Source organism: Pogoniulus pusillus, chromosome 22 (genome assembly GCF_015220805.1).
Source record: "Pogoniulus pusillus isolate bPogPus1 chromosome 22, bPogPus1.pri, whole genome shotgun sequence".
In the NCBI taxonomy this organism is placed as follows: Eukaryota; Metazoa; Chordata; class Aves; order Piciformes; family Lybiidae; genus Pogoniulus; species Pogoniulus pusillus.
The window spans coordinates 18,992,949-19,005,864 of NC_087285.1; the positions used below are offsets into that span (position 1 = coordinate 18,992,949).

Below are 12,916 nucleotides of genomic sequence, written 5' to 3' on the forward strand. Positions count from 1 at the left end.
GGCACAGTGCCCAGCATGCTCCTCACTGGGGGCTAGTCCCTGCTCTCCATTCCCAGCCTCTTTTGGCTCCCTATCCTCTCCCCGAACGCTGGGCTGTGATGATAAACATGTTTACAGGTTGGAGTTTCCTGACCTGGGATCCAGCCCTCCCTTCCTGCTGGTACCCCCAGGCTGGCTGCTGTGCCCCACTCTTTTCCCCCCACTCCTGGCCAAGAAGCAGGGCTGCACAGTTGCAGAGCCTTTATTTGGTGTTTCTCTGGTGGGGGGGTGAGGGACCAGCTGCCCCCAGCCAGGAGAGGAGCACGTCTCTGTGCCAGTACCACGGGCAGCTTGAATGCACTGAAGAGCTGCTCCGTGCCCAGCGGGATCAGGCCAGGCCCGCCCTATGCCAGGGGCTTTCAGGCCAAGCCTTCATGAAGACGTGGGCTTCTGCTCCGGGGGCAGCCAGCCCCTGCATCCCCCCACTGCCCGGCAAGATGGGGTGGCAGAGCAGGGGAGGTGAGCTGAGGGCCAGGAGGAGATGTCACTGCCAGGGGGTGGAGGTGGGACATGGCGTTACTGGGAAACACCCTCCTGCCATCGCTGAGGTCTCTGCCACCAGGCTGCCCAGCCCAACATCCTGGCTGAAGTGTGGCAGAGATGGAAGTGATGGAGGAGCGGCGTGCCGGCTGGGGAGAAGGCAGGGAGGGGACAGGATGGGGGAATGCCAGCAGCCTCTACTGGCCTTCCTCCTCCTCCTGCTGCTGCGGCGGCGGTGGCGGCGGCAGGTGGTGCTGCTGCTGCCTCATGTAGGTGATGATGTCGTTCTTCACGACAGCGATGTTGGCGCGGTGGTACCAGCGCATGACAGGCACGCCGTCAGGGCCCACCAGGAACTTCTCGAAGTTCCACTTGATGTCATGGTTCCGCAGAGGCTCCCAGAAGAGGTTCTTAGGGTGCCCAAAATTCTCCGCCACTGGGGGACAGGAGTTCTGCGGGGAATGAATGCGTCACTGCCTTGCACCCCCAAAAGACACAAGCTGGGTGCTGCCCTCTCCTCCCTCCTCGTCATGCCACATACCTTCAGGAAGGTGAAGACCTTCTGTTCTTTGACCCCGTTCACATCCCCTTTCTGGAAAAGCTGGAAGTTGGGGACGAAGCCACCCCCTGGCCGGACGTACCTGTAAGGGCAGTGTGAGCAGGGTGTCACAAAACGGGCAGCAGGAGCAGTGTCACAACGGGCAGCGTGAGCAGGGTGTCACAAAACAGCCAGCATGAGCAGGGTGTCACAAAACAGGCAGCGGGAGCAGTGTCACAAAATGGGCAACATGAGCAGGGTGTCACAAAACTGGCAGCATGAGCAGGGTCTTACATCGGGCAGCATGAGCAGGGTGTCACAAAACGGGCAGCAGGAGCAGTGTCACAATGGGCAGCATGAGCAGGGTGTCACAAAACGGGCAGCTCTCTGTGCTGCACAGAGGGAGGGGACCTTATCCGCTTATGGGGACCACAGCCTCAGGCTGAGAGAGGGGTCACAGGCAGCAGCAGCCTATGCAGACAGTGCCTGGCTGGTGCCCACAGGTGCCTTCAGCCCTGCCACAGTACTCACTTGAGCGCAGGGAGGATCTCTGAGTTCTGGCCGGGTTCCTGCTTCCCGAATTGGTTGGAGGGGAAGCCCAGGACAACGAGCCCATAGGGCCCCAGCTCAGTTTGTAGTGCATTCAGTTCTGCAGGCAAGCAGAGCCAGGGATAGATTAGCAGAGGGCCAAGATTCTCCTCACTCCTGCACCCACCCTTTCAGTGCATCTCTGACCATACCAGGTCCTGCAGGGCAGGCATAGCCACCCCTTCCTCCAGCTGCCTGGGACAGGATGTACCGTGGACACCTGCCAGGGTCTGCATGCCTGGGTGAGCTGCCTCCTCCTCAGCTGCCTGTCCTGTCACTGGGGTGCCCGTGCCCCATGGAACACTTACCAACATACTGCAGGGTGAGGCCTCAGTATGTGGCCACGTTGACAAAGAGCACCATCTTCCCCTCATACTTCCTGAAGGGGATATACTCATCTCCGTCGAGGCTCAGGGCCCCGTAGTCGTAGATAGTGCCCTCCACCGAGTCGTAGCATTTCACCTGTGGGGCAAGGAGCATCCCATGGGAGTGGGCTGGGGCTGCCAGCTACCCTGCGGACACCCATGCCCGCTGGAGCGGCAGGTCCACGCCTGGCGCTGGTTGAGGTGGCAGCTGCCAGCGCTGATTGCTGCTGGCAGCATCCAGGCTCCAACATGCCAAGGTCGCAGTGGTGGGACAGGCTGGTGTGTGCACGCCCGGGCAGCGAGGCTGGCGGCCACTGCGGGGATGTTTACCCGGGCAGGGTCAGGCGGGAAGGCAGGGAAAGGTTGGAAAATAGCCTGAGCTGGGGTGACAGTGCAGGGGGGAGACCAGCCCCAGCCTCCCTGGGGCTACGGGGGAGCGGGACCCCACCAGCCCTGCGTGCACCCTTCTGGGACAGGGACACAGAGAGTACCCAGGAGCTGCCAAAGCCAGGGCAAGGCAAGGGTGAGGGCTGGATCAAAAGCGAGCAGGGAAGGGCCGGGCTGAAGTGGAGCACCTTCTGCTTGCAGTAGCGCAGGGGTTAAATCTGGGGCGCCCATCTCCCAGCCGCGTCGAGGGATCCAGGCTTACCCAAGTGCCACTGAGGGACTATTTTTGGGAGCTGGCAAGAGATAAAGTCCCAGAGGCTCTGCCTGGGGAGCTCAGACTCCGTGCAGCTGGCCGAATCCTGACACAAGGCTCCACCGAGAGGAGGACAGCAGCCCCCTGCCCTCAGCCTGCCGGTGCGTGGGTACACAGCGGTCCCTGCACCCTCCGAACATGGGCGCACCCCCCCGGACACCGCGCGTAGAACACAAGCCCCGCGATCTGCCCCGGGCCGGGGGTTGGACAAGACTTTGTCCCCAACCCCAGGACATCCAATTCCCCCTTTGCAAAAACTACCTCAGCAAAATCCTCCCGCGATTCGGGCACCGGGACGGGGGAGGGGGGGGTTGGGGGGGGTCACAAGGCCACCGTGCCCAGATCCTGCACCTGAACGCTCTGCAGGAAGCCTTGGGGACAGGCGGGTCAGCAGGCTGCCACACAGCCCCTTCTCCCCACCCCGCAGCACCCTTGGGGTGTCTCCCCCGTGCTCTTACCTTCTCCCTCTCCTCGCTCTGCCCGGGCTGGACGAGCCCAGCCAAAAAAAGGGGCAAAATCCAGGCGCTGCCGGACCAGCCCCCCATGGTCGGGATGGAGTGTGGGGTGCGGGGCACCCTCCTCACACCCCCGGGGGACAGCAGAGGCGGACACGCACCCCCCTCTCCCTGTCGCCTTCTGCCACCTCCGAGCCCGAGAGCCGAGAAATAGCTGCTGGGCTGAGCTGGGGGGAGCCAATGGCCGGGGGGAGGACGGGCCGAGGGCTGCGTTAACCGTCTGTGCCCTGGGGCGGACCCGGTAGCCCGGGGGGAGGGAGGGGTGGCCGGGAGAGGAGGAGGTTGGCAGGACCACCCTGACACCTTGTCCCGATGGCGGCATGGGACACCCGCAAACACACGGGGCAGCCGCATGTGCCGGGGGCTTTATGCAACGTGTTACAGGAGCTGGGGATTGAAGCCCGCAGGGCAGGAGAGGAGCTAGGCAGTGTCCCCCTCCCTGCTCGGGGCACTCAGCTGAAGCGACATCCACACCCCCGCAGCATCCCCGGGCTCCGGTGTCCTCCCTCCCAGGGCTGCGCTGCTCGGGGCTGGGGAAAGGTCGATCGAGCTTCTCCCCTTGGCAACCCCAAAAATGAGGGTGCTCCTAGAAGCAGCCCTGGAGCAGCCCGGAGGCTTTAGCCCCCTGGTGACCCTACTGTGGCCAAGAACAGAGCACAGCCTTAGCCCTCGGTGTCCCCAGGGGCAGGAGTTTCCAGGGCCCTGTTTGCATACCCCGGGAATGCAAATATTTACCCTGGGCTGGCTCCAAGGGAAATATCCCTGCTGAGGTGTAAATTCCCTGAAATCCTGCAAAAAAATTATTTGATAGGAGAATTCACTGGCTGGAGGGGAGGTGGAGGGGGCTGTGGTTTAGGCTGGGGGCTGGCTGAAGGCAGAGGGCAGGACAGGGTGCCAATAGGTGAGCCCCAAGGGGACCATGAGGTTTGGCTTTGCTAGAAAGCAGGACCAGCCCTGCCAGGAGCTGTCACCGAGCTGCTGCTGGAGATGTTGCCAAGGGAAGGGAATGTAGCCATGGGCTTGGGGGAGGCTGGGAGCAATCTTCCATTTCGTGTCCCTTGCAGCAGGAACACTGTGTCCTGGGAAAGGCTGATGTCAGCCTCTCAGTGCAGCCTCAGCTAGACTGGGAGGGCTGGGGGTCGGATGTGTCCCCAAAGGCACCTGGAGAGCCTATGGAGCAGAGGAGCTGTAGGGCTCTCCACCCCAGGCAGCACTTCCCAGAACTTTCAAACTGCACTGCTACTGGAAAAGTGGCTTACTCTTACCCTGGCATGGCTCCCCAAAGAGTGTGGGGTGCCCTTCCAGGTCCAGGCAAGCCCCTCTGAGATGACAGCTGCTGCTTGGGGACTGCCCAGAGTCCAAGACAATGTGCCAGGCAGCTGTGCTGGCAGCAGGGATGCTCTTGTCACCCCTCACCGATGTGGTCAAAGTGGAACAAGGAGGCTCTTTGACAAAACTAGGGAGCCTGTCAGAGTCAAAACCAGGGACTCAGCTCTTCCCACCTGCTTCCCAGGCTCTGGAGAGATTTGGAACCACGAGGCTGCAGCTTCTGGCCCGCAACACTGCTTGCACCTAATTGCATCCTGCAGCTGAAAGAGACTGGTGCATGCCCAGCACAGTACCATGCCCCCCAGCACAGTGCTGTGCCCTCTACCCAGCTCAGGCTGCTGACCCCAGCCAGGGTTTGAGCCACATCCTGGAACAGAGCCTGGGAGCTGCTTCAGGCTGTGCTCCCTGCCCCACTAATTCCCAGCCACTTCTAATTATATCTTCTAATTGCTTCTGTGGAACTTTGGTGGGTTTCTTGTGGTCAACAGAAGCTTGGGGACCAAGAGGAGCAGTACATCATGTAGTGATGGCACAGAGTTGTTGTGTCCCTTCCATCCTTCCATATGTCCCTGATCCCTGCTATACCCAGGGAAAGGCTGACCCACTCCTGAACTGTGTTTGCCTAGAACCAAAACAGAAACGAGGGACTTATTTCTCCAAGTTTCCCTCCTTGGGCCTTGGTGCCAAATCAGACTCAGTGGAAGTAGGGAACAGGGGAAGATTTACTGAACCACAGTTGATGAATTCCATATCTTCCACTGAGCTTCCAGGGGACCCTGGGCATGACACTTGGTGTCTGTGCCATGCTGTGCCATGCCAGAGGCTGCATGGGACAGCTGAGGGTGCTGGGGGCTGCAGCAAAGCAATGTTGCTCCACCCTCTGCCAGATCAGGGTCCCCCACCCCAAATGGCAGGCACGCTGCATGCACTGACCCTTGCATGAACCTTGTATGTTGTTTTTCCACCAGAGCTGGGCTGAAGCTGGCCCCTGCCTGCTGCAGATGTTTGGCAAGAGTTTGGAGGCAGAAGGCCAGGCACTTCCAGATCCTTGGCCACCACACTACCACTGCCACCAGCCTCCTCAACTGTCCTCAAGCCATGGGCAAGGGGCTGCAGAGGCCTCACCCACACCACAGGGCTATGGTTTACACAGGGGATGTGAAACCAGTCTTGGGAACTACCTAATGCTGCTGGCTGGGCTTGTCCCAGAGACAAGTGAGGAGCTTCTTCCCTGCAGAGTGCTGGGGACAGTGGCAGTGGTGTGCCAGGGGCAGCAGTGAAGGGCTTGGGCAGCGACAGGCAGCATTGCCTCTGCTGCTTTCCCTCTGGCAGCCTGGCACCACATCGATTCTGGGGCAGCCTCTGAGCTTTTGCACTAGGTGTGCCATGGGAGGCACAAGCAAAACGCTCTGCTGGGCGAGAGGCCTCAGCTCCTCCAGCACAAGGCTTGCCACCATGCCTGCCTCCACATCTGTCCCAGCACTCACTGCCCTGCCTCAGGCCATGTGCTCCTTCAGGCACTGCCCTGGCAGCCTCCCCACTGGGCATGGCGCCTAGTGCTCTCTGGAAAGGGGACAGCCCCTCCCTGAGCGCCCTTGGACACCCTGGCTACAGCTGTGAGCACTGCCCCCTCTGGCATCCACATCCCTTCTTGCCCCAGGCAAAGGTGTGCCGCCATTGCCTCCCGTGTGAAGGGGACAGGAGCACACAGTGCCCACTGCTGCTGAGCAAGGGATGGGTCACAGGTGACTGCTGGCTGCTGCCAGTGCTCCCCTCTGGCTGGAGGAGCTTCCTGAGTGCTCTGACCCTGTAGGAATTTGCTTTCCCCCGAGGCTGGGGAAGACTGAACCCACCAGCCATGGTGTTTGTGATGTGCACCTGAAGACTTCACTGCAGCCGGGTTTGGGACCCCATAAACTTCTCTTTGGGGCCATGGGGCTCGTTCACGGGTCCTGTACCAGCAGTTGCTGCAGGTGAAGCTGGCTTTCCTTGGAGTGCCCAAGATTCTGGGGGTCACCTCCGGCTGCAGGATTGCTGCTGGGGCTCCCCACAGCCTACCCGATGAGCTACGGGGGTCTGCGATGCTCCATCCAGCAGGGACAAGGCAGCCAAGCTGGGTGGTTGCAGCCCCGACGGACTTTCAACGCTGCCTGGAGGCAAGCTGAGAGCCAGCATGCTCCATGCAGCCCTGCAGCCGGCTCCCACCGTGCTCCAGTACCCACCAGTGCCGACAGGGAAAGCTCCCGGAGGATGCTGAATCACCTCGGCACCCACATCACGCCTGCCTGCCGCAGCGTCATCCCCGGCGGGCAGGAAAAGGCAGCTCTGTCTCAGCAAACACTGCCTCCGACCTCCAGCACTGTTTAAGCACAGAAGCCGTTGTGGGGGGGGGAGGGATTTGCTTATCTTGCTCAGTCCTGGAGAAGGAATTTCCGACTCCAGCAGTGCGCATCAGGCCGAATGAATCCCCCTCCCCGTTTCCATGTTTGAGAAATGTCCTGGCTTCTCCCTGCTCTTCCCTCACTGCCGTGTTGCTCCGTGCAGCTCGTTGTTGCCATGAGCGAACCTGGCTTTCCAAGGGCTTTGCAATGCCTTTCCGGGAATTGTTTGCCATGGGCTTGAAACTTCCCAGAAAACTCCTACCATGAAAGGAAACCTCTCGCATGCCTTCTTGACCGGGGCACGGGGAGGTGAGAACTCGAACGACTCCAGATTTTGTTGTTTCTTCTCTATTCCTTTCACAGCAAAGTTGCTCAGCTCTACTCCTCCGTGCCAAAACCTTTTTGACCATCTCCACACCCAACAGAGTCCCCCAGGGAAGGGATACTGGGGTGGAGCACGGGGGTTGAAGCAGAGCTGGGGCTGCTCCCACCCAGCACAAGCCATAATCTCCTCCAGCTGCCGCCACGTCGTTATTTGCCTCAAATTCTGAAACCTGAGAGAGAGAGAGAGAGAGAGAGAGAGAGAGAGAGAGAGAGAGAGAGAGAAGCTCGAAGCAGAGCTGTGTTTCTGGGCCAGGCGAGGGATACGTGTCTGCTCCCTCGCCGGCACAACCGCAGCCCGCAGCTCCGGCACAGGCGTTTCCGCTCTCCGGGGCTGCTGCCCCGTGCTGTGCTCCTTCCCCGGGGACGAAAACGTTCTCCCAAGGTCCCACTTGCCCTGGGAATTGCCTGCCCCTCCAGCCTCGATGGAAACTCCTTGCCAACTGTCGCGGATGGAGCTGCACAAGGATGGCACACGAGTTTTCCAACAGCATGAAGCTGTTTGCTCTTTCCAGCAGAGAAAATGGGATTTAAACAATTCCCACCAGCGTCACCGTAGCCTTTCCCCACATCCCAGCCTGATTCACCTCATTATTCGTGATCTTGCTCACCGTGAGTCACTGGGACACCGTTTTGGCCACAGGACTCCTGCCACATGCCAGAGCCCGGCACAAAGCTGGCAGGAGGGGAGCAAAGAGGTTGCCCAAGCAGGAGAAAAGCAGCAGTCACTGCTGTCAGGAAGTCCCTGGGGAGCCTTCCTGATCACTTGCTGATGGGCACTGCTGCTATCACTGCCAGATTTGGGGTTGTACCCTTGGAGCACAGAGCCAGGCTGGCAGTGTGCCTCCTGTGAGGCTGTGGCAACCAGGCTCAGTGGCCAGGCAACAACCTTTGGGACACTGAACCAAGGTGGTGCAGAAGGTCAGCATGGGGAGGGTTTCTGGAAAGGCTGCAAAGTATCTCAGATCCTGCACACAGGCACCTGTACGTTATCTGTAGTGTGAACAGAGATGTACAACACACCCACGTGTAGATCAAAGTCAATTTATTTCATAGCAAGGAGCAAAGTAAGAGCTTACACGGTTCCTTGGGCATGAAACCCAAGAAAACTTTCTGCTTTGCCTGCCCAGGCAAGGAGTACACATATCCCCCTGCCACAAGGGAGCAGGTGTGCCAGAAGCCCTGGCCATCAGCAGGAGCACTGAGCGAAGCCAGCACGTGGGCAGGCAGATTGGCAGGGCCTGCCCATGCTCATCTGCCCTGCAGGACCCAGAGGAACCAAGCACCCTGTAAGGTTTTTCTACAGTTTCAGCAGGTATCTGGTAGAGAAGCCAGTGCCAGCTGCACAGCTACCATGCAGCCAGGACAGGCTCTGTCACCAATGTTTTCAGCTGAGTCTCTAAATGCACAGCCAGTGCCAGTCTTGCACTGACCCTTCCTTCCCAACCACCCCAATAGCTGCAGCTCCAAAGAAATAACTCTGCCAGGTATTTCCACACCTTGCTGCTTGCCAGGTAGGAGGCAGGGTCGCCAGAGAAGGCAAGATCAGCAAGTTGCTCCTGGTTGGGCACATCCTCAAAGTCACACATGTGCCCGCTGGTGCCCAGGTCACCATCCCCCCAGCCATCCCCATGAACTCAGTGGGTACAGAGGAGGCAGCAGGTTCACGCAGTGAGAGCAGAGCACGGGGGCAGATGTCTGGGTGCTGGCCCACCCTGGCTCCTGCCCATCTCTTCCCAGCTCTCAGGCTGCCCCATCAGGCTGTAGGTCCCATGGCTGTGGCACCCTGCCCAGCAAGCTGGCCGTCCCTCGAAGCCTCACACAATGCCATTGCGTGTGGGGTGAGTCCGTACCCGGTAGATGATGACAGCAGTGGCTGGGCACAGCACCAGCGCTGTCATAATAAGGATGGTGGCCAGGATGATCAAGACGATGACCCAGACATCTAGAATATGCTTGGGGAGGGCAGCAGGGCCTGCAGGGTCCGGAAGGTCCATCCTGCAAGGGGAAGGCAGAGAGATGATGGGGCAGCCCTCTCCATCCCTCCCACAGTCAGAAGCTCCCCTGATGCTCCACGCACTCAGCTGCCCTGTCCAGGGAGAACTCTGCAGTCATGTTCAACCTTGACCTGTGAGGGCAAAGGGATTCGGTAAAGGCTCCTCTGAGACGGCCCAGGTTTTATAGCACAGCTTTGATGCGGCTGGATGAAAGTCCAAGGTAAAACTTCCCCGGTAACTGCTACCGTCGTTAAAGCGGCTGATAAAGCCAAGTCACAACCAGCCGCCCTGCCGGTCACCCTCGAGCAAGTCATTCGGTGGAGAAACCGCAGGAGCAGGGCAGCCGGAGCCCATTTCGTTTCGGGGGACCCTCGTACTTCCTACACCCCTCGCTCCCTGGTGCTGAGTCACGGTGTTAACGGCCTCATTAGCAGCTGGGCTCGGAGCTGCGGGGCTATCATCACCACCCCAATAGTCCCTCAGCCGCCCTCCGTCGGGTTGGAGCAGCCGGGTTACGAGAGAGCACCGTACTGAGCTTCCCTGTGCCGTCCGCAGCCGCCCCAGGCTCCTGCAGCCCCGGGGCAGGAGTGACACAAGCCTCTGCTGCGGGGGAGAGCAGCCGGCGGCTGCCAACCTGCCTGCCCAGCCTGCCTGCCCGCCCTCCCTGCCCTCCCATGCCCTCCTCCTACCTGAGCTGCTGTCCGGCTCCAGCTCCGGCTCGGCAAAAGGCAGCGGCAGGATCCCCGCCGGGGGAGGGAACCTCCGCCCGGCTCCGCCCGCCCCGTCCCGTCCCGCGGGGGGCGGCAGGGGAGGGGGGACGGAAAAGAGAGGAGTGGAAGAGAGATCAGGGAAAGAAAGGGAGGGAGGCTGCCGAGAGGGAGGCAAGGCAGGGCAGGACCTTTGTTCTGTACCATAAATCGAAAGCATGCCCCGGCTCATCCCTCCCATCCCGCGATGGGATCTCACCGCGGGAGACCACCTGGAGCCAAACACGACGGTCTGAAGAGCCAGGGAGGTGCCACTTTGTTTCACAGCAAAATAGCTTCATAAAGGGTGGTTCCTCTGCCCCGCTTGCCTCCTGCCTCACAGGCACCCACTTGCCTCCGAGGCCCTGGGCAAAAGGGAAAAGCAAACCCAGGCAGAGCCTCCCAGCAGCAAGGCACTGGGCAGCACTCCCCAGGGTCTTTGGCAGGGCTGATTTACAGACCCAGGGGCAGAGATCGTCCTTGAGGAGGTGGCAGACCTCAGCCTGCTGGCTGGGAACAATCTTTTTGCTGCCCAGTGGAATATTCCACTCTGCTGGTGATGCTGAAGGGCTAAGCCAGCAGCTACAATTCCTGGCTGGCCCTGGGAAGCAACGTGAGATGCTCTGATGCTCCTGATGGGACATAAGCCCAGTGTCACCTGTATTGGGACCCATGCATTACACCCTTCGCCATCACCTTTCCTGGGAAAAGCTACTGTGTTCCCAGTGGTGGAAGCCACTACCATCTGCTCTCAGACCTTCCTGGCTTCCAGGCACTTCCCAGGCACACAGCTCCCCTCTCCTGCACAGATATCCCAACAGTGCATTCCCCTCCAGCTGCTGCTCCTGGATAAAAAACACACGTGGGGTTTTATCCTAAGCGGTGGCAGATCTCTGTGGACAGGTATCCACTGCAGCCTCACAGAGTGGAAGCCAGGGGCTGACACCAGATGTTGCTCAGGGACAGGCATGAGGACAGGGGAGTGACATCACAGGCCAGGCCATGACCATGACGGGTGAAGAGCCCAGAAGCAAACCGGAGGTGGTTTGCTGATGCAATCTCTGTCCTCTGGGCACACACAGCAGCACAACATCCACTGACCTCACCCTCTTCTGCTGATCCTACGAGACAGAGAAGTTTGCTTTTGTCATGAGGGGCTGGAGCACAGCCCTGTGAAGAGAGGCTTGAGGGAGCTGGGAGTGTGCAGCCTGCAGAAGAGGAGGCTCAGGGCAGAGCTCATTGCTGTCTACACCTGCAGGGAGGCTGTAGCCAGGTGGGGGTTGGTCTCTTCCCCCCAGCAACCAGCAGCAGAACAAGGGGACACAGTCTCAAGTTGTGCCAGGGGAGGTCTAGGCTGGATGTTAGGAGGAAGCTGTTGGCAGAGAGAGTGATTGGCATTGGAATGGGCTGCCCAGGGAGGTGGTGGAGTTGCCATCCCTGGAGGTGTTGAAGCAAAGCCTGGATGGGGCACTTAGTTGGTTGGCTAGGGCTGGGTGCTAGGTTGGCCTGGATGATCTTGGAGGTCTCTTCCAACCTGCTTGATTGGTTGTGCCTCAGTGATGCTAAGACTAAAAAGAAACCTTCTGTGGGGTATGAAGAAGTCTGACAGCTTGGGGGTTCAGAAGGCCACATGGGCAGCAAAACAAGTGTGAACTGAGGCTGAGGAAAATAAAATATGAGAAGCACCCTAACCCTAACCCTAACCTGCTGCTCTGTAGAGAAGCTGGCAGGCCTGGTGGGCAGCAAGTTGAGTATGAGCCAGCAGTGTGCTCTTGTGCCCACAGCCAGTGCTATCTTGGGGCACATTAAGAGTGTGAGGCCAGCAGGTTCTTCTTTCCCCTCTACTCTGCCTTAGTGAGGCCACATCTGCAGTACTGGGTCTGGTTCTGGGCTTCCCAGCTTAAAAGAAACAGGGAACTACTGGAGAGAGTCCGTTGGAGGGTATGAAAATGCTGAGACCAGAGCGTCCCTCTTCCAAGGCTGAGTCCTGGGGCTCTTCAGCCTGGAGCAGACTGAGAGGGAATGTTCTCAACGCTTAGGAGTATCTAAAGGGCAGGTGTCATGAGGATGAGGTTAGACTACTTTCACTGGTGCCCCAAACACGAGTTAAAAACAACCTTTATTATGTGCTTCCCTCTTGGGAGATTCCAAACCTGCACGGACATGACCCTGGGCAACCTGCTGCAGGGGTTTGGACTAGATGGATCTCCAGTTCCCAACTGCCACCATGCCGGGAGTCTCTAACAGCTCTGAGCTGTGTGAAACAGCCAGGCTTGGCAGCTCAAACCCTGCTTCCCCTCCCAGCCCTCAGCGATGAGCATGCAGCCAAGACCCCACCGTGGGCTAGGCTGGCACACAAATGCCGTTCCGTGGGCTAGGCTGGCACACAAATGCCGTTCCGTAGGCTAGGCTGGCACACTAAATGCCGTTCCTTCACCCACACTGAGGGTGGCGAGATGCTGGCAGAGGCTGCCCAGAGAGGTGCGCCATACCTACAAGCATTGTCAGGTCAGGCCGAACGGGGCTCTGAGCAACCTTCTCACTGCTCAGTGAGGGGAGCTGGCACAGATGACCTACCCAAACTAGTCTCCGATTCCCCGCCGCAGCGAGCGCGGCATGGTCTCGCAGCAGCCCAGTGGAAGCCCCGGGGAGGGGAGCGGATGAAGCGCGGCCAGCAGCAGCCTGGATGCCGCAGCAGTGCGGGTAGGGAGCTCTGCTGCACACACAGGCAGAACACTCCCCCGCGCCGCCGCCGCCACCACGGCGCTCCCCCGGGGGCGGCAATCGCCCCGCAGCGGCACCCGCCCCGACCTCCACGGCCACGTGGGCGAGGCGGAGCGGTGACGTTTGGCCGTGA

General features: G+C 59.8%; 2 protein-coding genes and 1 long non-coding RNA gene across 4 annotated transcripts; all 3 read right to left on the reverse strand.

Annotated features, from left to right (window-relative positions):
* Positions 1–223: 223 nt before the first annotated feature.
* On the reverse strand, positions 224–3,379 carry GPX3 (glutathione peroxidase 3). Its single transcript, XM_064162055.1, has 5 exons — positions 3,169–3,379; positions 1,954–2,107; positions 1,589–1,706; positions 1,061–1,160; positions 224–971 (listed from the first exon to the last, which is right to left on the reverse strand). The coding sequence occupies exons 1-5, from the start codon at positions 3,253–3,255 to the stop codon at positions 717–719; spliced, it is 714 nt and encodes a 237-aa protein (XP_064018125.1). The 5' UTR covers positions 3,256–3,379; the 3' UTR covers positions 224–716.
* Positions 3,380–8,344: 4,965 nt separating this feature from the next.
* On the reverse strand, positions 8,345–10,463 carry SMIM3 (small integral membrane protein 3). Of its 2 annotated transcripts, none has more exons than XM_064161318.1 (2): positions 10,003–10,463; positions 8,345–9,314 (listed from the first exon to the last, which is right to left on the reverse strand). In XM_064161318.1, the coding sequence occupies exon 2, from the start codon at positions 9,311–9,313 to the stop codon at positions 9,134–9,136; it is 180 nt and encodes a 59-aa protein (XP_064017388.1). In that variant the 5' UTR covers position 9,314; positions 10,003–10,463; the 3' UTR covers positions 8,345–9,133. The 2 variants fall into 2 exon arrangements, with proteins under 2 accessions (XP_064017388.1, XP_064017387.1); XM_064161317.1 differs by lacking the exon at positions 10,003–10,463 and adding an exon at positions 9,397–9,951.
* Positions 10,464–10,863: 400 nt separating this feature from the next.
* LOC135185025 (uncharacterized) lies at positions 10,864–12,840 on the reverse strand. Its single transcript, XR_010306331.1, has 2 exons — positions 12,637–12,840; positions 10,864–11,180 (listed from the first exon to the last, which is right to left on the reverse strand). It is a non-coding gene; the product is annotated as an uncharacterized LOC135185025 (long non-coding RNA).
* Between the last annotated feature and the right edge of the window lie 76 nt (positions 12,841–12,916).